The sequence below is a fragment of the Scyliorhinus canicula genome, chromosome 23 (genome assembly GCF_902713615.1).
Source record: "Scyliorhinus canicula chromosome 23, sScyCan1.1, whole genome shotgun sequence".
Classification (NCBI taxonomy): Eukaryota; Metazoa; Chordata; class Chondrichthyes; order Carcharhiniformes; family Scyliorhinidae; genus Scyliorhinus; species Scyliorhinus canicula.
In genome coordinates, this window is record NC_052168.1 from 7,077,008 (window position 1) to 7,101,749 (window position 24,742).

The 24,742-nt window shown below is 46.7% G+C and overlaps 1 protein-coding gene across 1 annotated transcript in view; it reads left to right on the forward strand.

The window, feature by feature from the left end:
• Positions 1-4,404: 4,404 nt before the first annotated feature.
• The window catches only part of LOC119956270 (protein phosphatase 1 regulatory subunit 12C-like), a 77,093-nt gene continuing 56,755 nt past the window's right edge, over positions 4,405-24,742 (forward strand). The window contains exons 1-3 of the mRNA XM_038783338.1: positions 4,405-4,752; positions 16,841-16,971; positions 24,423-24,541. Of these exons, the coding sequence (XP_038639266.1) occupies positions 4,441-4,752; positions 16,841-16,971; positions 24,423-24,541 (562 nt within the window). The 5' untranslated portion in view covers positions 4,405-4,440. The remainder of the gene's footprint in view (positions 4,753-16,840; positions 16,972-24,422; positions 24,542-24,742) is intronic.

Genomic DNA, 24,742 nt, shown 5'->3' on the forward strand with positions numbered 1-24,742 from the left:
TAATATGTAGGAATAATGCATCTATTTATACATCCCACCCAATATATACTAATAATCTAAACGGCGGCACTGATAAATTGGTTTCTCATACACAAGATGATAACAGGGCGGGAGAGACTTTTAGAAACTTATCGATTGCAGCCTGCATCTACAGGGCTGATGGCAACTATTTACTTGCAGCAATTATAGTGACAGAATAACGTGCTCAAAAACTGTGACAATGGGCGGTTGGACATAACTCAGTTCCCATTTTAAAGTTAGATATTTTGCCATTTAAAACAAATTAGATTTTGCATTTATCGTCAACAAACAAAACAGAGCGTGGGCAGAGATTATAGCACTGGAGGTTCTCTGCAGTGCAGGCTGCAAGACTGAAGTTCTGAGCAGCATGGCTATATTTTGTAGAATATTACAGCGCAAGAGGGTCTCGTGACGCAGTGGGTAGCACCCTGACCTGAGCCAGAAGCTCCCGTTCAAGTCCTACCCAAGTAATTGATGGCTAAGGAAGGTGCGTTCATAATACGGCCAACAGTTTGAGTGTCACCCTGCAGAATCCTTGCAATATGCCATTGACAGGCGGTAAGAGCAGGGGAACCTCCTGGTCAACCGTGCTTGGTGTGGAGTGGCACATTTCAAATTATAAGCCTATGCTGACAGGCTAGCAACTTGCGCCAGGTTAAAACTCGCTAGGGGAACAGATGAAAGTCCACCTTGCTCACTGCAAGGTGTGGGAAGAGAAACAGCAAGAGCAGGCCATTCAGCCCAAGACTGTGCTCTAAGGGGCGGCACGGTAGCACAGTGGTTAGCACTGTTGCCTCACAACGCCAGGGTCCCAGTTTCCATTCCCGGCTTGGGTCACTGTCTGTGCCGAGTCTGCACATTCTCCCCGAGTCTGCGTGGGTTTCCTCCGGGTGCTCCGGTTTCCTCCCACAAGTCGTGAAAGACGTGCTGTTGGGTGGATTGGACATTCTGAATTCTCCCTCTGTGTACCCGAACAGGCGCCGGAATGTGGCGACGAGGGGCTTTTCACAGTAACTTCATTGCAATGTTAATGTAAGCCTACTTGTGACAATAAAGATTATTATTATTGCTGCCTCACGGCGCCGAGAACTAGGTTTGATCCCGGCCCCGGATCACTGTCCGTGTGGAGTTTGCACATTCTCCCCGTGTCTGCGTGGGTTTCACCCCCACCACCCAAAAGATGTGCAGGGTAGGTGAACTGGCCACATTAGAATTGTACCTTAACTGGAATAAAAAGGAATTTGATACTCTAAAAAAAAATTTTTTAAACTTCTCCCATCTATCGTTCCAACTGAAGTTTTTCATCCCAAGAACTATTCTCATGAATTTGAATCCAATAAAAATCAGGAATTTAAAGTCCAAAGGTGACCATAAAACCATTCCCCAATTTTCTTAGGGAAGGAAATCTGCTGTCCTTACCCAGTCTGGCCTAGATGTGACTCCAGACCCACAGCAATGTGGTTGACTCTTAACTGCCCCAGCAAGGGTATTTAGGGATGCGCTATAAAATGGCACATCCAGGAACGCCCACATCCCATGAACGAATAATCTTTTCTGCACCCTCTCACACCATTCACTAACGCTCCGAAAGCTAGTGATTCAAAACAAACCTGTTGCACTTGAACCCGGTGTTGTAAGACTTCCTACTGTGCCCATCCCAGTCCAACACCGGCATCCCCACTCATCATGACACTTCCTAAAGTGTAGAGCTGGACACAATATGCCAGTCACGGCCAAACTAGGGTTTTATACAGGTTTAACATCACTTCCCTGCTTCTGACTCCAAGTCCCTACTGGTAAATGCAAGGTGACACCCACACTCCTTGAATAAGTGTTGCTGCAGGTTGTTCTGCACCTTCCAAAGTTTGATGGGCCGATTAGCCTAATTCTGCTCCCATATCTTTTTTTTTTCTCTTTTCAATTTTGTCATTTTTATTGAATATTAAATATTAAAATTTCAATGTTTTGATACCACTTGCAAAGGTAACAACACAACAGTGTGCGTACTTATTCATTCACTACAGTTTCTATTAAAACACACTGCCAGAGTTTATTTTACACACGATGATCCCTATGGGATGAAGTTGCATCAGTTCTACGGTATTTACGGTCGTGAATAAATACAGTTGAAACAATTTCTGAAATATATAGAAAGCAAGCAAGACTGTTACATCTTCAAAGCTGTTAGAATTCAACAGTAGATGATGGTTTTAGGGCTCTCCTTTTGCTATTCAACTAGGGTACATCTGATACAAAACATTACTAAGCAAATAATGCTTTACATCCAAAATTAAGGACAGTACGAGTTAGAAAATATGGTATTTACCATTTTTAGTCTTAATACAAGCTGCAACATATTTATCAGTTAAGCAACAGCAACTATGTAAATCACATCTAACCTTATAAAAATGAACAATTTGAGTGATTTAATTTTTCTTTCAACCACAACCATAATAGTTTCAGAACTATTTCCTGGTCAAATTTAGTGCTAAATACAGCACTGTTAGAGCCAAAAAAAAATTTAAGTGAAACCTACGAGCAGTCCAAAATTTTGTGCATCTTGACTCAAAAATTCACGTCTGTGCATTAGCTTAATATCTTAACTGTGCTATCAACGGCTTAATGTTTTTTCTTTTTAATAAAGAGCAAGAAAAGCATACAACTTTGATTTATGCTGTCAGAATATCTGGTAAAACAGATGCTGCCAATTTTTGCTCTACAAGAAATCTTGAACAGCACTACAGCTCACTTCTTACAAAATATAAATTCCGAAAGGCAAAATAAAGCAGAGTAAAGCAGAGCAAAAGGAAAATTAATGCTGTTGAATGCCTCGGGGCTAAATGGTTGCTCTGGTACACTTCCACGCCAAGTACATCCAGAACAATATCTTCCTGGGTGACCCAAATGCATGGAAACTTTAACTTTCAAAACAAAAAGCCTCTAAATACACCATACGAATTATACATCATCTTTTAATTCTATAATGTCCAATTGCAGGATGAAAATGGGAATGATCACAAGGATGTTTGAAAGATTCGAGCTGCTAGATGCTTTTGAATCCAGTTTGAGGGAGAGGGGAACGAAGATAAACTGGTTACCACACAAATTAGCTGAAGATTGTCACCTCACTGAATGAACACATGTCCGGCACAGTAGCACTAATGTACGCATGCATTTAAAAAAAATCTTGATAGATAAAAGATTTGTATGGGTGCGTCTTCAACATTCTCCCGAAGGGTAACTTGGCAAACTGCTGCAGTGCTTTGGCATGAACTCAAATGCAGAAGAGCAAAATGACTGACAAGGGATAAAATGGATGGCCAGTTCATTAAAAAAATGAGCAACCAAGTAAAAGTCTCATTGTTGAATCAGACCAACAGGCTGGTAGTTTGCATCAATTGCATAGTGAAATAATGAAATAATGGGAACTTAAACCAAAAACGATAAATAATTGGCAGAACATTACACAACAGCAAACGTTAGAAAGAGTTAGATCCAAGTATGATCATTTAAACAGCCCAACAATTCAAGCTGTGTAGATGAGAAAACATTTATCTTTTATAAATCATTTCACTTACTAAAATAGCTTTGAAATGAAAAAAATTAGAATAAATGCTGCAGCCTGCAGTGCAGAATAGTTTTATTTTTGGTTTACAGCCGCCCGACAGTCAGGTGAAAAATAAATGTGGATTACCAAATTAAAATAAGTTTACACTGTGTTAATCATATGGATGAAACAAAGTTATGTGACTACATAATAAGACAACAAACGACCTGACAGGCTTCTGAAATTTACATTATCGATCTTGTAAAGGTTCTGCTCCCATATCTTATGCTCATCTGGAAACAACTATGCCTCATTGCGCCAGAGACCCGGGTTCAATTCCAGCAATTGTCTGTGTGGGGTTTGCACTTTCTCCCTGTGTCTGCATGACTTTCCTCCGGGTGCTCCAGTTTCCTCCACAGTCCAAAGATGTGTAAGTTAGATGTCTTGACCATGCTAAATTGCCCCTTAATGTCTAAAGATGTGCAAGTTAGGTGGATTGACCATGCTAAATTGTCCCTCAGTGTACAGGTCACATTACGAAGATAGGCGGGAGGGGGGTGGACATGGGTACAGTACTCTTTCGGAGGGTCGGTGCAGGCTGGAAGGGCTGAATGGCCTCCTTCTGCACTATAGGCATTCTATCATCAGGGTCTGAGGGCTGTGGACTGCAGATCCCATCATCCTTAGCGGCCCACCCACCCAGCCGAACGAAGCGCATGCGTCAAGACTACAACCCCCATAGTCCCCCGCTCCTGGCCTCGGCCGAACTACATTTCCCAAGGGGCCGGGGCTGCGGTCGCGCTGCGTCGGGCGCCGGATCATACGTCACCACGCACGTCCAGCCAGCAGAAAGAGGGCGGCTGCAGTGAAAGATGTCGGAGCGGGCGGGAAGCGGCACCGCCGCTGCGGCCGCCGAGGAGAAGCGCAAACAGCAGCTGAAGCGCTGGAAGGGCTCCTGCACCGACTTGGAGGCGGGCGAGCCGAGATGGCTGGTGCGGCCGGGGGTTGGGACGGTGGGCGCCGGCGCGGTCAGCGGCTCGAGCGCCAGGCGGGTGAGGTTCGAGGCGGCGGCGGAGTTCCTGGCGGCCTGCGCCAGCGGGGACGCGAAGGACGCCGAGGAAATGCTGAGGGGAGGCGCCGACGTCGACTGCGCCAACACGGACGGGATCAGCGCCCTCCACCAGGTGCGGACTGCGGCTGCGCTGTCCCGGCGGCGCGCGTGCGCACTAGCGACCCCCCATGCCCCGAGGATTCTGGGACGTGTAGTTCGCGTATCGTCTTCCTCCGCTGGGAGTTACGGCCATTCATGGCGATTGGGACTACATATCCCAGTATGCATCCTGGTTTCCGCATCCAGGTGCCTTCTGAAGACTATACCTGTTCACTTCCATTGGCAGAATATTGAAGGGAGCGGCATATTAATTATGAATAGTGAGATTTATTCACCCAGAGGGTGGTGAGCCTGTGGAATTTGTTACCACAGAAAGTAGTTGAGTCCAAGACATTCCATGTTTTCAAAAATCGGTTAGATACAGCACTTGTGAAGGGGATAATAGGATATGGGCGGTGGTAAGGTGGAATCAGGTTATTGAGTTGGATGGTCACCCATGATCACAATGAATGGTGGCGCAGGCCCTAATGTCCACACCCTGATCCTATTTTCTATGGATCAAGTCGGTAGCCAATTGAAAAAATGAAATGAAAATTGCTTATTGTCACAAGTAGGCTTCAAATAAAGTTACTGTGATAAGCCCCTAGTCGAACCGTGCTGTTGGCCTGCCTTGGTCTACTTTCAAAGCCAGCGATTTAGCCCTGTGCTAAACCAGCCGCTAATTGGTTTTGAGAATAAAGGTGATGAAATTTCTGAGGACGGTTATGAAAGTTTCAAGGGTGAAACTGATCATTACCAGCGGAAAATGCGTGCCCTATATTCGTCGTTTCATAACTTGACATCATTTTACACAGCGTGGCGAAGGCAACTTGGAATTTTTTCAATTTCTCATTTATGTTTACTTTACCAAGAAGAACAAACAGGGTTTTTAAAGTGCAAAGATTCCAGCGGTGTTTTCGTTTATTTGATTTCATTTTTTAAAAATCTGGTTTACGACAAGCTCAGTCTGGAGGCCAAAACAAGCTGCTGTTGGAAATGTATTGCTGATCTGCCAGCATCTACGAAGGCAGGAAAAGAAAATGGGGTGTTGGGATTATAACTCTTCAATGAGCGTGAGCTTGGTTATGGGGCACTGAGTCAGGGGGACAATCTCCACACCACATGATTCAGTTCTGCAATGTCAGAGATGCCCTATGGAATGAGGCACCGTCATCTCATGACGACTGAAGACCAGAGATTTAGTAATGTAGCCCAACAGTCACTCAGCTAACATCAGGAGCGGCATGGTGGCATAGTGGGTAGCACTGCTGCCTCACAACTCCATCCCTTGTTCCATCCCGGCCTTGGGTAAACTGTGTGTGGGGTTTGCACTCTCTCCCCGTGCCTGTGTGGGTTTCCTTCCACAGTCCAAAGATGTGTAGGTTAGGTGGATTAGCCACGCTAAATTTCCTTATGGCCCAAAAGATTAGGTTGGGTTACGTGATTAGGGTGGGATTAAGTGGGGTTCTCTTTCCAAGGGCCGGTGCAGACTGGATGGGCTGAATGGCCTCCTTCTGCACTGTAAATTCTATGTTTCTAAAAACAGATTAACAGGTATTGTGTAGGGTTCAGGAAGAAGGCAGGGCATGGTGCTAGGGGAGTGCTCATTCGAAGTGACGGTGCCAAACTGACAGGCCAAATGGCAGCCTCTTGTGCTGTAACAGTTCCGTGATTCTGACGTCAGTCTGCTTTTGTGTGCGGGATGCTGTGCAAAGTGACAGTTTTGTGTACAGGGATGAGGTGGCAGGATCAAGGAATGGGGACGTGGGAAACTTCTTCATGCAGCGAGTGTTTGAACATGCTCCCTGTGTGTGTGGTGGAGGCAAGCTCAAACGGGGCATTTAGGAGGGAATTGGATTGTTATCTTAAAAAAAGATAAATGTGCAGGGTTGTGGGATGGCACTAGGTGCATAGCTCACTTGGAGATCAGGCATGGCAGACTGAACGTCCTCCTTCTGTGCTGTAACAATTCTGTAAAAAGAATGAACTGAACTTTCGACCTCATTCTCTCCGGTATCAAAGCTGCTCTTTTACACCCCCATGGTATCGTGTCTGTCTCACCCAGCCCACCAACTGTACTTTTGTTTCCCCTAGACTCGACTAAATGCTGCCCTGGCTGGCTTCTCATCTGCCTGCCATCAACATAAATTCATCCAAAGTTCTGCTGCCCCTAATTTATATGAAGCCTTGCTTGCCCATTTCCCTTGTGCTTACTGACTGACGTTGGACCCCACTTCAGGAGCACCTCTATTTTAAAATACCCAACCGTGTTTAATTCAGTCCCGGGCCTTGCGCCTCCTTATTTCCATAAACCGACTCCAGCCCAAGAAACAAAGAAAAGTACAGCACAGGAACAGGCCCGTCGGCCTTTCAAGCCTGCGCCGACCATGCTGCCGTCTAAACAAAAATCTTCTACACTTCCTGGGTCTGTATCCCTCTGTTCCCATCCTATTCACGTATTTGTCGAGGTGCCCCTTAAATATCACTATCGTCCCTGCTTCCACCACCTCCCCCAGCAGTGAGTTCCAGGCACCCACTACCCTCTGTGTAAAAAAAAAAAACTTGCCTCGTACATCTCCTCTGAACCTTGCCCCTCGCACCTTAAACCTACGCACCCTATGCAGAATTCTGCATTTCTCGAACTCTGGCCTCTTGTGTATCCCTCCACTCTGTCCATCCCACAATAGGCTGTTCCTTCAGCTTTCTGAGCTTTGCAATTTGTTCCTTCGATCACTCTGTCTCTCCATCCTTCCCCAAAGTTTACCTCTTGCTTGGGTCACCTGTCCAAATGCCTTGGCTCAATGTCCGCTTTTATCTGATTATGCTTCTGTGGCGCACCATGGGACATTTTACTAAGGTGAGATATAAATACAAGTTGTTATCCACAAGATTACTGATCAAAAGTAATTAATTGGTTGTGCAACACTGAGGATAAGATAAGGTCCTTCACAAATGCCAATTGATCTGTGTACTTTCAGTCCTTTCTGGTTATTCCTTGCAGCCCATTGCCTCCACTTCTAGCAGATCCCTTTTTCTTTTTCAGGAATAACTGCGTCCGTCTGAACCGGATGAATTGCGTGTAATGCACAAATGTATTTTGTTTGCTTGATCTGACATACAATCCACCTCCTCCCTATCTTTGTATTTGGCAGTGATCTTTCTCAGCTTTCAACTCCCTGATCTGTTCCAACTCCTACATTCGAGCAGCAATTCTCTCTGCTCCAAGCTTTCTCTCCCAAGCACATGAGGAAGGAGCCTGCATTCTAACTTGTACAATCCAATTCGGACATAACACCCCTGCTCCCCTCACAGCCATGCTCGCTGACCTGCATTGGCTCCCAGTCCAGTTATATTACCCTTTCCTTCAAACTTCTCCATAGCCATGCTGCCCTCCGAATCTTCGTAACCTCGGCCCTCTTCCAATTCCGACATCTTGATCTCTCCGCATTCATGGCCCTGTAAGGCTGAAAATAGTATAGCCTTCCTTGGGTCTGGAGACCAAAACTGTATATAATACTCTGGGTGTCGTCTCGCCCAAGTTCTATAACATTGTGGCAAGACTTCCTTACTCTTGTACATGGCAGCTCGGTAGGATAGTGATTAGCATAATTGCTTCACAGCTCCAGGGTCCCAGGTTTGATTCCCAGCTTGGGTCACTGTCTGTGTGGAGTCTGCACATTCCTCCTGTGTCTGCATGGGTTTCCTCCGGGTGCTCCGGTTTCCTCCCACAGTCCAAAGATGTGCAGGTTAGATGGATTGGCCGTGCTAAATGGTCCCTAGTGCCCAAAATTGCCCTTAGTGTTGGGTGGGGTTACTGGGCTGTGGGGGTGGAGGTGTGGGCTTGGCTTGGCTCTTTCCCAAGGGTCGGTGCGGACTCGATGGGCCGGGTGGCCTCCTATGATTCTATACAGCTTTGAGCATCCCTTATCCAAAATGCTTGGGGCCGGATGTGTATCGGATTTCGGCATACAATGTACATCGGTGGCGCGTTGGGTGCTGCGCATCGCCCGATAACTTTCCCAGAGCCTTGTGGGATTTCCCTCTCCCGACCTCACGTCGGCGCTCAAATAAGTTTGACCGTTGGAATTTTTCAGAATTTCGGATAAGGGATCAGCTCAACCTGTACTTCAGCATTCTCGCATTTGACTTGCAAATTGACAAACATGAATACTAACTGGTGTCTCACCTTTATTTAAAAAAAAAACTTTCTAGGCATTCTCTCCATCATGATACTGTTTGATCAAGCTTTTGGTCCCATGTTCCAATATCTGCTGATATGTGTGAAATTCAGTTTGATAAAACTTGTGTGAAGTTCCTTGAGGCAGTCTACTGTACAAAATGCAGGTTTTTGTTGATACTGAGCCAGTCTGCTCCCCCGACTGCAGATGAGCAAAGACTATTGGGTAACAATGCATTTGCGCTTTTTTTAAAAAGCTGTCAGCAAATGATTGCAACATTGCTGCAGATGGCCTGCATTTATTGGTTTGCCTGCAACATCAGTTTGTCTCATATACTGAACTAAACGGAAATCTACCTTGTTGAGAGAGTGTATTTGTGGGTTATGTGACTTTTAATCAAAACAAATGCGATTTATGTTCTTCTGTGCTACAACTTTGCAAGCATTAGGATGGGGCAGGATTTTCTTTTTGCTTTTTCTTTTGTAATGTCACAGTTCCTTATTTTTTATCACTGGTTTGAATTTAGTTCCTTCCCCCTTCACCCCCAGTGCCTCAGTTGGTGGTAAACACTACCCAGTGTTGTAACAAGCCATACAGATCATTTGGCTGCAGGTACAATGGCATGTTCTCTGCTTCCTGATTTCTACCAATTGGGAATATAAACTAGTCTAGCGCCTTGGTTAACCCACACTTGGAATGCTTGGCAGAGTCCTGATCGACCTGTTGTACAAAGGATGTAGAGGCACCAGAGTGAGACTGAAAGAAAGATTTACCAGAACGTGAAAGTTTACAGCTAGCTGAACAGGCTTAAGCTTCTTCCCCGGAAAAGAAAATGCCAAGAAATAAATAATAAACATAGAACATTACAGCGCAGTACAGGCCCTTCGGCCCTCGATGTTGCGCCAACCCGTGAAACCACTCAAAAACCCATCTACACTATTCCCTTATCATCCATGTCTATCCAATGACCATTTGAATGCCCTTATTGTTGGCGAGTCCACTACTGTTGCAGACAGGGCATTCCACGCCCGTACTACTCTCTGAGTAAAGAATCTACCTCTGACATCTGTCCTGTATCTATCTCCCCTCAATTTAAAGCAATGCCCCCTCGTGCTAGACATTACCATCCGAGGAAAAAGGCTCACTGTCCACCCTATCTAATCCTCTGATCATCTTGCATGCCTCAATTAAGTCACCTCTTAACCTTCTCTCTAACGAAAACAGCCTCAAGTCCCTCGGCCTTCCCTCATAAGATCTTCCCTCCATACCAGATAACATTCTGGTAAATCTCCTCTGCACCCTTTCCAATGCTTCCACATCCTTTCTATAATGGCGCGACCAGAATTACATGCAATACTCAAAATGCGGCCGCATCAGAGTTTTGTACAGCTGCAACATGACCTCATGGCTCCAAAACTCAATCCTTCTACCAATAAAAGCTAACACACTGTACGCCTTCTTGACGACCCTCTCAACCTGGGTGGCAACTTTCAGAGATCTATGTACACGGACACCGAATTCTCTCTGCTCATTCACACTACCAAGAAACTCTTCCCATTAGCCCACTACCCTTGAATGGGGTGCTCTCTCATCAGATGGTTGGTGCAGACTCGATTGGCCGAATGGGCTCTTTCTGCACTGTCGAGATTCTATGACTCTCTGATAGATTGGCACGAATAAATCTAATATGGAATTGGGAGAAACTTCCTTATCCAGAGGGTGGTGAGACTGTGGAATTTGATACCGCAGGGAGTATTCGAGGTGAATAGCATAAATATGTTTCCGGAGAAGCCAGATAATGATGTGAGGTAGAAAGGAACAGATGGATGGCTTGGGAGGTGGCTGATGGGGAATATAAATATATATCACTGGGATAGACCAGTTGGGCTTCAAGACCAGCTTCTGGGCTGTAGATTGTAACCTGAGCCAGAGTTTTCTGTGTGCGATATCACTGGTGCCTAACTGCAGGAGGCTGATTGCAAAACTAGGTCTGGGGGGCTGCAGGGTGCAAGTGGGGTAATTTGTATTACTTATTTCTGATCAGGCACTCTCCGTGCGGATTGAGTTGAGTAGTAATGCTTTCTGCAATTGAGCGCCGCACCAAGACTTCTGGGTTTACACATGGAAATCATTGGCAAAAGAACCATAAGGGAAATGAGACTTTTTGTAAACGACAACTGCTTGCATTGTATTATAATCTTTATTGTCACAAGTAGGCTTACATTAACACTGCAATGAAGTTACTGTGAAAGCCCCAAGTCACCACATTCTGGCGCCTGTTCGAGTCACAGAGGGAGAATTCAGAATGTCCAAATTACCTAATGGCACGTCTTTCGGGACTTCTGGGTGGAAACCGGAGCACTCGGAGGAAACCCACGCAGACACAGGGAGAACATGCAGATTCCGCACAGACGGTGACCCAAGCCGGGAATCGAACCTGGGACCCTGGCACCGTGAAGCAACAGTGTTAACCATTATGCCACCGTGCTGCCCTATACGCACCTCTAACATAGTAAAATATCCCAAGGAGCATCATTGAACTATATAAGAGATATTTGGGAAAGTGACAGGTTTTATGGGCAGCACGGTAGCATAGTGGTTAGCACTGTTGCTTCACAGCATCAGGGTCCCAGGTTTGATTCCCGACTTGTGTCACTGTTTGTGCAGAGTCTGCACGTTCTCCCAGTGTCTGGGTGGGTTTCCTCCGGGCGTTTCGGTTTCCACCCACAAGACCCGAAAGAAGTGCTGTTAGGTGGATTGGACATTCTGAATTCTCCCTCCGAGTACCCGATCAGGTGCCGGAGTGTGGTGACTAGGGGCTTTTCACAGTAACTTCATTGCAGTGTTGATGTATTACTTGTGACAATAAAGATTATTGTTACTTAAGGAACATTTTGAAGAAGAAACGAGAGGTGGGGGAGAGAAGCAGATATCTCGGCCTTTAGGCCCTCGGCAGCTGAAAGGCATGACCATCAGTGCAGGAGCAGCAAAGCCAGAATTGGAGGAGTGCAGAGATTTTGGAGAAGTTTGCAGAGATAGGGGGAGGAGCGGCCATGGAGGGTTTTGATATCAACAGTGAGACTTTTAAAATGAAGGTTTCGTTGGACCGGAAGCCAGAGTTGGGTCAGCAAGCCCAGGGTTGATGGCTGAATGGAACCTAGGACATTAGGATAGACCGCGAGTTGTGATTTGGAAAGGCTGGCGGAAGCAGATTAGTTGCATATATATATACATGAAAAGGCTGGCGGAAGCAGATTAGTTGCATATATACACATGAAAAGGAGAGATTTACAAGGCTATTAGGAAAGGACAAGGGTGGGTAGCTAATGAGAAACTCTTTAAAAGACCCATGTTGGACCAATTAACCGTGCAATTCTTAGAAAAATGTAGGTTACTGGAAAGTTATTACAGTATAGCTTCAACACTGGTATGTACCCAACATTGTTGAAAATTGCCCAGGTGAGTCTTAACCACAAAAAGCATGACAACCGATTTGGTCAATTACTGCCTCATCCATTCATTCCTGATCAGCAAAGGTGTCATTGACAGTGCTATCAAGCAACAGTTGCACAGCAATGACATGCTTGGGTACTGCCAGGGTCACCCTGCTCCTGGTCTCATTACATCTTTGGTAACATTAGATGGACAAAAAATTCCTAAGGTGTGACCCACTGCCCTTGACCATGAGAGATAGGAGCATAATTAGGACATTTGGCCCATCGGGTCTGCTCCGCCATTCAATCATGGCTGATATTTTTCTCATCCCCATTCTCCTGCCTTCTCCCCATACCCCTTATTAATCAAGAACCTGTCTTTAAAACACTCAGAGATTTGGCCTCCACAGCCTTCTGCGGCAAAGAGTTCCACAGATTCACCACCCTCTGGCTGAAGAAATTCCTCCTCATCTGTTTTAAAGGATCATCCCTTTAGTCTGAGATTATGTCCTCTGCTTCTAGTTTTTCCAACAGGTGGAAACACCCTCTCCATGTCCACTCTATCCAGGCATCGCAGTATTCTGTAAGTTTCAAAAAGATCCCCCCTCATCCTTCTAAACTCCCAGCGAGTACAGACCCAGAGTCCTCAAACGTTCCTCATATGACAATGACAAACTCTTCATTCCACGGATCATTCTTGTGAACCTCCTCTGGACCCTCTCCAAGGCCAGCACATCCTTCCTTAGATACCGGGCCCAAAACTGCTCACAATACTCCAAATGGGGTCTGACCAGAGCCTTATATAGCCTCAGAAGTACAATCCTTGTCTTGTAGTGTAGCCCTCTTGACATGAATGCTAACATTGCATTTGCCTTCCTAACTGCCAACTGAACCTGCAGGGTAACCTTAAGAGAATCATGAACAGACTCCCAAGTCTCTTGGTGCTTTTGATTTCCTAAGCATTTCCCCATTTTTAGAAAATGGTCTTAAGCCTTCATTCCTCTTTCAAAAGTGCATAACCTCACACTTTTCCACATTGTATTCCATCTGCCACTTCTTTGCCCACTTTCCTGGCCTGTCCAAGTCCTTCTGCAGCCTGCCTGCTTCCTCAATACTACTTGTCCTTCTACAGATCTTTGTATCATTTGAAAACTTAGCAACAGTGCCTTCAGACCCTTCCAGATCATTAATGTGAAATGTTGTGGTGCCAGCACCGACCTCTGAGGCACACCACTAGTCACCGGCTGCCATCCTGAAAAAGACCCCTTCACCCCCACTCGCTGCCTTCTGCCAGTCAGCAAAACCTCTATCCATGCCAGGATCTTACCCTTAACACCATGGGCTCTTAACTTATTTAACAGTTTCCTATGTCAACCTTGTCAAAGGCTTTCTGGAAATCTAAGTAAATCATGTCCACTGGTTCTCCTTTGCCTAACTTCCTTGTTACTTCCTCAAAGAACTCTTAACAGATTTGTCAGACATGGCCTCCCCTTGAAGAAGCTGTGCTAACTCAGTCCTATTTTATCATGCACTTCCAAGTACTCCACGTTTCATCTTTAATAATGGACTCTAAAATCTTACCAATGACCGAAGTCAGGCTAACCGACCTATAATTTCCCGTCTTCTGCCTCCCTCCCTTCTTAAAAAGCGGTGTTACGTCAACCCTTTGGGACCTTTCCCGCCTCCAGTGATTCCTGAAAGATCACCACCAATACCTCCACAGTCTCCTCAGCTATCTCTTTTAGAACCCTGGGGTGTAGTCCATCCGGTCCAGGTGATTTATCCACCTTCTGACCTTTCGGTTTTCCCAGAACCTTCTCCTTTGTGATGGTCACTGCACTCACCTCTGCCCCCTGATTCTCCTGGAGCTCTGGTATCCCTCTGGTGTCTTCCATCGTGAAGACTGATGCAAAGTAACTATTCAGTTCCTCTGCCATTTCTTTGTTTCCTATTATTACTTCTCAGCCACATTTATAGGCATTTATTTACAGTTTGGTTTTGGGCCTTAGCTAGCCATCAAACCCCCATAACGAACCCATAGCCCCCCCCCCCCCCCCCCCCCCCCCCCGGCTACCTTCCCCTGATTCCCGTCCATTTTCCCCTGATTCTTGGCCACCCGGCTATTCTTCCTCTTGTTCGTTGGCCACAAACAGGTCCCGGAACAATTGCATGAATGGCTCCTACGTTCTGTGGAAGCCGTCATCTGACCTTGGATGGCGAATTTGATTTTCTCCATTTGGAGAGATTCCGAGAGGTCGGACAGCCAGTCTGCAGCTCTGGGCGGTGCTGCTGACCGCCAGCCAAACAGGATTCTACGGCGGGCGATCAGGGAGGCAAGGGCGTCCGCCCTCCTCCCCAGGAATAGATCTGGCTGGTCTGAAACCCCGAAGACCGCCACTATCGGGCATGGCTCCACCCTCACCCCCACCACTTTGGACATAGCCTCGAAGAAGGCTGTCCAGTACTCCACAAGTCTGGGGCAAGACCAGAACATGTGGGCGTGGTTGGCCGGGCCTCTTTGGCACCGTTCACATCTGTCCTCCACCTCCGGGAAGAACCTACTCATACGGTTTCTTGTTAAGTGGGCTCTATGTACCACTTTTAGTTGCGTCAGGCTGAGCCTTGCGCACGTGGAGGTGGAGTTGACCCTATGCAGTGCTTCGCTCCAGAGTCCCCACCCTATCTCAATCCCCAGGTCGTCCTCCCATTTCGTTCTTGTTGCGTCCTGTACGGTGTCGTCCCTTTCTACCAGTCGGTCATACATGTCACTACAGTTCTCTTTCTCTAGGATGCTTGCGTCCAGTAGGTCTTCCAGTAGTGTCTGTCGTGGCGGTTGTGGGTACGTCCTTGTCTCCTTTCGTAGGAAGTTTTTGAGCTGCAGGTACCGTAGCTCGTTCCCCCCCGGCTAGCCGAAATTTCTCTGTCAGTTCGTCCAGTGTTGCGATCCTCTCGTCCGGGTATGGGTCCCTGACTGTCAGTGTCCCCCCGTCCTGCCTCCATCTTTTGAAGGTGACGTCAGTCAGTGCTGGTGTGAACCTATGGTTGTTGCAGATGGGAGCCTTGTCCGACATTTTGGTCAGGCCAAATTGCTGCCGCAGTTGGTTCCAGGATTGGAGGGTGGCTGTCAACACTGAGCTGCTGGAGTGTTTTTTGGGTGGGGATGGGAGCGCTGCTGTGGCGAGGGCCCGGAGGGAGGTCCCCATGCAGGAGGCCTCCTCCGCACGCACCCACTCGGCTTCTGGCCCCCCCCCCCATACGAACGCCATGATAAGTTTGTCCAGCACTTTGAAAAAGGCCTTGGGGATGTAGATCGGAATGGATCTAAACAGGAAGAGGAACCTGGGCAGTATGTTCATTTTGATCGTCTGGACTCTCCCCGCGAGGGAGAGTGGGAGTGTGTTCCATCTTTTTGGGATGAATTTCTGTTGTGCCTCCCGAATAACCCCCAAAAGCTCCTGCCATTGCTGTTCCACTGTCTTCCCTGCTGTACTCCTTTTCCAATCAACTCTGGCCAGCTCCACCCTCATGTCTTTGTAGTTACCCTTATTTAATTGTAATACCGTTACATCTGATTCCAGCTTCACCCCCTCAAACTGCAGGGTAAATTCTAACATATTGTGGTCATTGCTCCCTAAGGGTTCTTTCACCTTAAGTTCCCTAATCAAGTCTGCCTCGTTGCACATCACCAAATCCAGAATTGCTTGTTCCCTAGTAGGCTCTGTCACAAGCTGCTCCAAAAAAAAATCTCTTCGACATTCCATAAATTCCTTTTCTTGGGACCCACTACCAACCTGATTTTCCCAGTCCACCTGCATATTGAAGTCCCCCATGATTGACGTAATGATTGATTGCACAATGATCTGTACCATTTGTGACTCCTTGGATACTGAAGCAGTCCTATGTCCATCATATGCATCTAGACCAGGCTACATTTAGGCTTGGGCTGATAAATGGCAAGCAACGGTTACACCACAGAAGTGCCAGACAATGACATCTCCAACGAGAGAGAATCTCACCAACACCGTGGGCATTCCGTGGCATGATTATCACTGAATCCCCCACCATCAACATTCTGGGATTATCGACTGCGGCGCTGAGGACCCGGGTTCGAATCCCGGCCCTGGGTCACTGTCCGTGTGGAGTTTGCACATTCTCCCCGTGTCTGCGTGGGTTTCACCCCCACAACCCAAAGATGTGCAGGTTGGGTGGATTGGCCACGCTAAATTGCCCCTTAATTGGAGAAAAAATAATTGTGTATTCTAAATTTATTTTAAAAAAGCATTCTGGGATTACCATTGACCAGATACTGAAGAACTGAAGCCAGCCACAGAAATTCTGTGGGTGCAAGAGTGTTGGCCTTGCCAACGATGCCCACATCCTATGAATTTTTTTTTTTTTAATGCTGGTGCCGGTGAAACTGGATCCCATTCTGATTTGGTGTTTACCGGCAAAAAGTATTAGGGGTATAGATTAAATTTCTTCTCTCAAACAGTGTATATATTTTTTTCAGGCATGTATAGATGAAAATCTGGAAATGGTGGAATTCTTGCTGGCGCATAATGCCAGTGTCGACCACTCGGATAATGAGGGATGGACACCACTGCATGTGGCTGCATCGTGTGGCTATTCTGAAATCGTTGAGTAAGTTTTAATGTTACTTTGGCAAATTCACAACCTAAATGCTGAAAAAGTGTTATATGCGATGTCTTTCCGCCTCCAATCCAGAACTTGCCAATTTGTGGAGTTCAGCAGGCCTGCTGAGGGGGCCTGGTTAGTCCGATGGCCGAGTGTAGTCATCATTTGGCATCCTACCCAAGGCCTTGCAGTACATCTCGTGTGCTTTTGTCTAGGTCGCTAATGATTCATCTGTAGCCTCCAGCTCCAAGTTGTTATTTGGTGAAGAATTGATGTGGGTGTCTGAAATATCGAGAAAGTGCAGTCTTGGTGTCTGTTTTATCACTGAGGTGTCAGAGCTTCATACCAGGTGTGAAAGGTTTTTACCCTATTTGCTCAAAGTGTGAAAACGCTCATTGCCAAAATGTAGGCAGCACGGTAGCATGTGGGCAGCACGGTAGCATGGTGGTTAGCATAAATTCTTCACAGCTCCAGGGTCCCAGGTTCGGTTCCCGGCTGGGTCACTGTCTGTGCGGAGTCTGCACGTCCTCCCCGTGTGTGCTTGGGTTTCCTCCGGGTGCTCCGGTTTCCTCCCACAGTCCAAAGATGTGCGGGTTAGGTGGATTGGCCATGCTAAATTGCCCGTAGTGTCCTAAAAAGTAAGGTTAAGGGGGGGTTTTTGGGTTACGGGTATAGGGTGTATACGTGGGTTTGAGTAGGGTGATCATTGCTCGGCACAACATCGAGGGCCGAAGGGCCTGTTCTGTGCTGTACTGTTCTATGTTCTATGTAGCGATGTTGCAAACATGGAGCAGTATCTGAAGTATGGATGGCTGCAGAAAATTTGGACGCTTTTATATTTAAAAAAAAACATTTTTTTAATTCAAACTAGAGTATGCATGAACATATAATCTTTAAAAAATCACAATCCTGGGACAACACGGTGGCGCAGTGGTTAGTACTGCTGCCTCATGGCGCCAAAATCCCAGGTTTGATCCCAGCCGTGGGTCACTGTCCGTGTGGAGTTTGCACATTGTCCCCGTGTTTGTGTGGGTCTCACCCCCACAACACAAGATGTGCAGGGTAGGTGGATTGGCCATGCTAAATTGCCCCTTTAATTGAAAAAAATGAATTGGGTGCTCCAAATTTATTTTTTAAAAATAACACAATACCCATAGTTTTGGACATTGTTTCCACCTATTTCCCCCCTTAACCCCCCCCCCCCCCCCCCCTACCCCCCAACCTGCTGGCAATGGACAAGTCCTCAAACAGGGACAAGAACAGCCTCCATCTCACCAAGAACCCTGACCCCCTGAGAACGAACTAAATCTTTTCCAGTTTATGGAATTCTGCTACATCCCCAGACACGCTGACACCCTCAGTCGCTCCACTGACCTCCACTCTACTCCAGTAGAATTCGCCTCTGGGCAATCAGAGTGGCGAAGGCCATCACATCGACCCCCTTCCGCTCCAACAGCACAGGCAGATCCGACACGCCAAAGATATGCCACCAGATGATATGTTAGGCAGGTTGGTTCGATGTGGATTCCACTCAATGCATGGAAGCTAGAAACAGACGTCTTAACACTGGAGAAGATCCAACACTGTTTTATTCAACTACAGAACTGCTCTACATATTCAGCTGTGGGTCGACACTATACTGATCTGACTGGTGACCTTGTAGTAGCCTGACCAGACTTACTAACTACCGCGTGGTGTTTGCATGTGGACTCTGACTGTCTCAGTAGCTGGGTCCCTAGAGAGCGGGAAACCTGGTGCCCTCTGGCTTTATAGTGGTAGTGTTCTGTCTGGTGATTGGCTGTACTGTGTTGTATGCTTACTGGTCATCCTATGTGTCAATCACTGCCTGGCTGCATCTCATTATATACATGAGTGGATATTATGACACCAGAGAGCCTGGTGGTATCACCACCCCCACAATTTTCGATAATGCTTCAAATATTGGGTCCCAAAACCCCACCAATCTTGGACATGACCAAAACATGTGAACATGACTTGCCGGCCCCCCCCCCCCCCCCTCCACATCTCACAATTATCCTCTACCATCCGAGCCTGCATCACATGAGCCGTATGCACCACTTTGAGCTGTACCAAGCTCATCCTAGCACAGGATGAAGTTGTGTTCACCCGGTGCATAATCTCGCTCCATGCCCAGTTCCTCCTCCCACTTCCGCTTAATCCCCACAATTTACGCTTTCCCTGTGCCCACCAGCCATCGTAAATATCCGCGATATTCCCCCCCCCCCCCCCCCACATCTCGTCTGGCGATGCAAACCTCCTTTCCACGACCAAGTCCCTCACCCGTTTCACCCCTTCCCTGTACCACTGCCTATATGTTCACCCTGCTGGGGTGAACCCGTGATTCCCACAAATAGGGGCCAGCACCAACATCATCCCCCCCACCCCAAAATGTCACTTTAGCTTGTTCCAGATCTTAAGGATGAAGCCACCGGACTCACCGTATATCTCTCTGGGTAAATTGGGGGGGGGGGGGGCACACAGACAGCGTCTTTAAACTTGCCCTCACACAAGCCTCCTCCATTTGCATCCACTCTGCCCCCTCCTCCCCACCACGACTGGATCTTCTCCACGTTCACCGCTTAATAATAAAATATATATTTTTGAAATTTAGAGAACCCAATTCATTTTTTCCAATTAATTGGGCAATTTAGCGTGGCCAATCCACCTACCCTGCACATCTTTGGGTTGTGGGGGCGGAACCCACATAAACACTGGGAGAATGTGCAAACTCCCAGAGCCGGGATCGAACCTGGGACCACAGTGCCGCCGTGCTGCCCTAGCTCAATAATAATATAACAAATTCGGGAGTGCCAGCAACCCCACTCGCCACTTCCTTATACCATTTTGGCCCGATCGAAGCCCGCCCGCCGCTTGGCCAGGTCGGCCCAAAGTCTTGGTATATTCGCATCTGCCGGTCCTCCCAACTCTATCTCTCGTCGTCCTCGCCCACCTCAAGATCCTCTCCTTCTGGAATCGGTGCATTCTTACTAACACTTCCCTCGGTGGCTCCCCTGCACTCGAGCTCTGTCTTTTTAAAAAATAAATTTAGAGTACACAATTCATTTTTTCCAATTAAGGGTCAATTTAGCGTGGCCAATCCACCTACCTTTCACATCTTTGGCTTGTGGGGGTGAGACCCACGCAAACATGGGGAGAACGTGCAAACTCCACACGGACAGTGACCCAGAGCCGGGATCGAAACTGGGACCTTAGTGCCATGAGGCAGCAGTGCTAACCACTGTGCCACTGTGCTGCCCTTTTGGGCTCGCTCTTAATGATCGATGTGCCTGATCCACCTCCGGGACCTTCTCAAAGACCCTCTCATTTACCAACATTTCCCGAGACATACGCCGTGGTACTTGTTCCCTCCACCCCCTCCGGCAGACCTGCAATGTGTAAATTCTGCTGCCTGGACTGATTTATCCTGATCGTCCATATTTACTTTTAGCTCCTTGCAGACCGCTCCCAACATCACCACCTCGGCCTCCAACTCCATAATTCGATCGCTGTGCCCTGTAACCGCCCTTTCCACCTCTTAGATCGTTGCACCTTGTGACTGCAGGCACTCCTCCACCCACTTCATGGCCCCGCAAAGAGGGGCTACCGCTCCCTCAATCACCTACGCCCAGTACTCTTGCGTCTCTAGCCGAAGCTCCCCCTTGCTCCACTGGCAATGGGGTGGATGACAACAGTGCCTCCGCCATGCCTTCTGTAACTGCGACACGCAGATTCTCCACCTCCAGCAGTAACCCATCCACATTCCACCTCAGAGGAGAATTCAATTCCCTCTATTTACTTCTCACAATTTCCAACCAAAGACTCCATTAATTTGGCAGAATGGGCCAAAACCAAAGCCTTCCAGTGGGTGCCACCCTACGTGTGACCGATTAGCTGCCATGGAAGTCGAAAAGTGGACACCTTGTCAAGAGGTACCCAAGCTTAAGTTTTTTTCCCCCTGAGCAATTCTTATTGTTTATATACAAATTAACTTGTGCTAACATAGTCCGCCTCTCCTTCACTCTTTCAGAGACAGCTCCTCATTACAACTGCAACAATAGTCAGTGATCTGATTCACTAATTGATTGTCCCCAGTTGACACTTTAAAAAAAAAAAAAAAAATGGGGAATCTTGCTATAATGATTTGCGATTGTCGACGTAACAAACCCAGCACAAGGTTGCCATACTGGGGTCTGCAGTGCTCTTTTAAAACTTGTCTCCTTGTCCCGGCTTATGGTCACCTGTCTTTCAGTATTGGAGGATTGGGAATGTGACAGTCATTGAGACAGTAGAGGAGACTGCAAAGCTCCTCCCTGCAACTGCAATCTGGAGCAGTGTAATTGATCCCCTGCTCGTTGCTCCTTTGTGCATCAGTGTGTGTGGTGTTGGGGCCCCTGGCTTAAAGGGTATTTGCTGTCCATTGACCTTCCCATCACCTGAAGAAGGAGCCGTGCTCCGAAAGCTCGTGTTTGAAACAAACCTGTTGGACTTTAACCTGGTGTTGTAAGACTTCTTACTGTGCTCACCCCAGTCCAACGCCGGCATCTCCACATCTTGGATAAAGAGGGTTGAGGTCTCACGATAAAAATGACCCCAAGCTTCCCCTGCCCTTGAATCCTTTGGAACATCTGCAAAGGTGTGAGGGCTGATGAATACACTACACTTAAAAAAAATAGCTTTTGAAGAATTATTAGTAAGAGCTTACAGAAAATGGTATGGTGGACCCACATAATCACCAGCGACTGGGAGTGGGGAAGCTAATGTTGGAATATATCCTACTTTAGTATTTTTTCTTTTTTCTAGTAATTCCAATGTATAAGGAAACAAGCTCACAAACTGAGAATCTTCTAATTAACTTTAGAGGTCAGTTTGTTTTGCAAAAATTATAAGGAAAAAGTCTCAGACTGACCTAGGGGCTGGTTTAGCACAGGGTTAAAGAACTGGCTTTGAAAGCAGACCAAGGCAGGCCAGCAGCACAGTTCAATTCTCGTACCAGCCTCCCCGAACAGGCGCCGGAATGTGGTGACTAGGGGCTTTTCACAGTCACTTCATTTGAAGCCTACTTGTGACAATAAGCAATTTTCACCTCATTTCATTTAACTGACCGAGGATCTGTTCTAAGCAGTTAGCCCTTGCTTAGCTAGAGAAGACCCAGCAATAATGTCTTTAGCTTTAAAGTGAGACACAGCAGCAGAATATTACATCAGACATTTCATCTCGCACTCTTAGAAAGCAGCCTACCCTTTCAACCTGCTATGAACAGTGGCCATGAGAGATGCTCATAAGTTTTAAAAAATAAATAAAAATTTAGAGTACCCAATTCATTTTTTCCAATTAAGGGGCAATTTAGCGTGGCCAATCCACCCACCCTGCACATCTTTTGTGTTGTGGGGGCGAGATCCACACAAACATTGGGAGAATGTGCAAACTCCACACGGATAGTTACCCAGAGCCGGGATCAAACCTGGGACCTGGGTGCCGTGAGGCAGCAGTGCTTGCCATTGTGCTGCCCTTGGTTTGCTCATAAGTTCTGTATATCTGCCACTGCATACCTTTAGTGAGTTGAAGAGTAAAAATAAAGGTGCATGGCACAGCCCTCCATGATGACAGTTAGTATTTCCACCAGCATCTCTACTATCCATTCCCTGTTCCCTCTGCATTCATCGTCTTCCACTCTTGTCGTCCCGCTAGTCCCATTGTTTTACTCGAGGACAAGGCTTCTCTGATTGCAAACCTTTTTTCCCCTTGTCCTTTTTTCCCCTTGTCCCTCTGCACCCACAACCCCTTCCAACCACACCACATCCTGGATCTGGATGGGGGAGGGGTGGGGGGGGGGGGGGGAGGAGGAGGAGGAGGAAAAGCCTCTCGCTGCTTACCAAGAAAGTTTGTGTCAGACGCTCAGAATGAATGTTTTCAGATACGTCTTGTTCTCTTCTATCCATCTCTGTAATAGTCACTTTGCAGCTGCTGTTTAGGTTTTACTGAAGTCAATCTCCCTTTTCTACAAGAGTAATCAAGACCAGATTTAATCTCGAGGGGAAATAACATTGGATACGTGGACTAGAATGTGCAACTGTAATTCAGTTTCCAGTTTAAAGCCCTACATTACAGAAATATAAAAATAAGGATATAATGAATTCAGTATTCATGTTTATCGTGGAAATTCCAACATCCAGTCATTCTGTCCTATTGTGGAGCTGCACTGCATTTGGGAATGAGGGACGGTGTAATTGCAGCGTGAGTGCTTTTTAAATGGGATGTTTATATTATAAGTGTGGGAATAGGAATTGATAATAAAGTGCTTCCAGATTATAAGACTTGGAGTGGGCGTGTCAGTTTTGAACTCTGTCCTATTTGAGCAGTGAAAAATATCCAGCGGTACAAGAATCGATTTGGGTCCTTTCAAACTAGCGTTTTGATGGGAGAGTCCCTCTGGTGAATCATCAATGTTTAGATGTCAATCGGGCTGGATTGGTGCCTACAATAATATGAGGTTGAGTTGAACAGGATGCAACATTAAATGTATTGATACAGTGGTACCAATAGTTAACCAAGTGCCAAAATATGAGTAGAAATGTTTTCACTTTGCCAGAAACCGAACAAACAGAAACAAACTCTGTCTCTCTCTGCCTCTTTCTCTCTCTCTCTCTCTCTCTCTCTCTCTCTCTCCTTTCTCTCTCTCTCTCTCTCTCTCTTTCTCTCTCTCTCTCTCTCTCTCTCTCTCTCTCTCTCTCTCGCTCTTTCTCCGTCTCTTTGGGGGTCTGTCTCTCTTGGGTGTGGGGGGGGGGGGCTGTTATGTCTCGCTCTCTCTCTCGGGTGGGTGGGTGTGTCTCGGGGGTATGTGTCTGTCTGTCTCTCTCTCTCTCTCTCTTCCAACATAAGGTCAGAAGTAAGGATGTTCACTAATGTTCAGCAACATTCGACATTCCTCGGACACGATGTCCAAATCAGCAAGACCTGGACAATATCCCTCCCTCTCAACATCCATTGACCAGAAACTGAACTGGATTAGCCATGGCCACAAGAGCAGGAGGGCAATTGGGAATTGGTAATAAAAGCTAGCTTAGCCAGCACTGCCCACACCAATATTTTTTTTAAAAGAAAGGAATAGAAGGATGTACAGATGAGTGGGAGGAAGTTCATGTGGAGCATAAATGCCTGAATGAATTGGTAGGGCTGAATGGCCTGACTCTGGTGTACTATCAATGTAATATTAAAAAGGCAAACTGTATCTTCCAGTTTAATCTTCTGCATACAACTTAAAACATGTAGAGGTAGGGAGCTTGACATTGGTTAATTGTTACTTCCTTATTTATCTTGGTTTCCATCTGCTTTTATTCCTGATGGCGTTGTGCATGTATCTCTCCCTCCAATTATGCTTCTTAATTTTTTTAAAACTGGAACAATGCAGGCTCAATATTTTAATTTTGTTTTGGTAGGTGTTTAATCAACCATGGTGCCAACATTGCTGCTGTGAATAGTGATGGACAGCTGCCAATTGACCTCGCAGAGGAGGACTACATGGAGACCCTGCTGCAGGATCACATTAATAAGCAGGGTATGTCCAAGCCCCTGGAAACAATGGTTGAGACAGTAATGTCCCAAATTGCAAATATGATTCGTGTCAGCCATGGCCCAGTGTATCACTCTTGCTTCTGAATCAGGCGGCTGTGGATTTGAACCTCACTGCAGAGACTTGAACACAGAACAGCACTGAGGGAGTGCTGCATTGTCGGAGACGCCATCTTTCGGCTGAAAT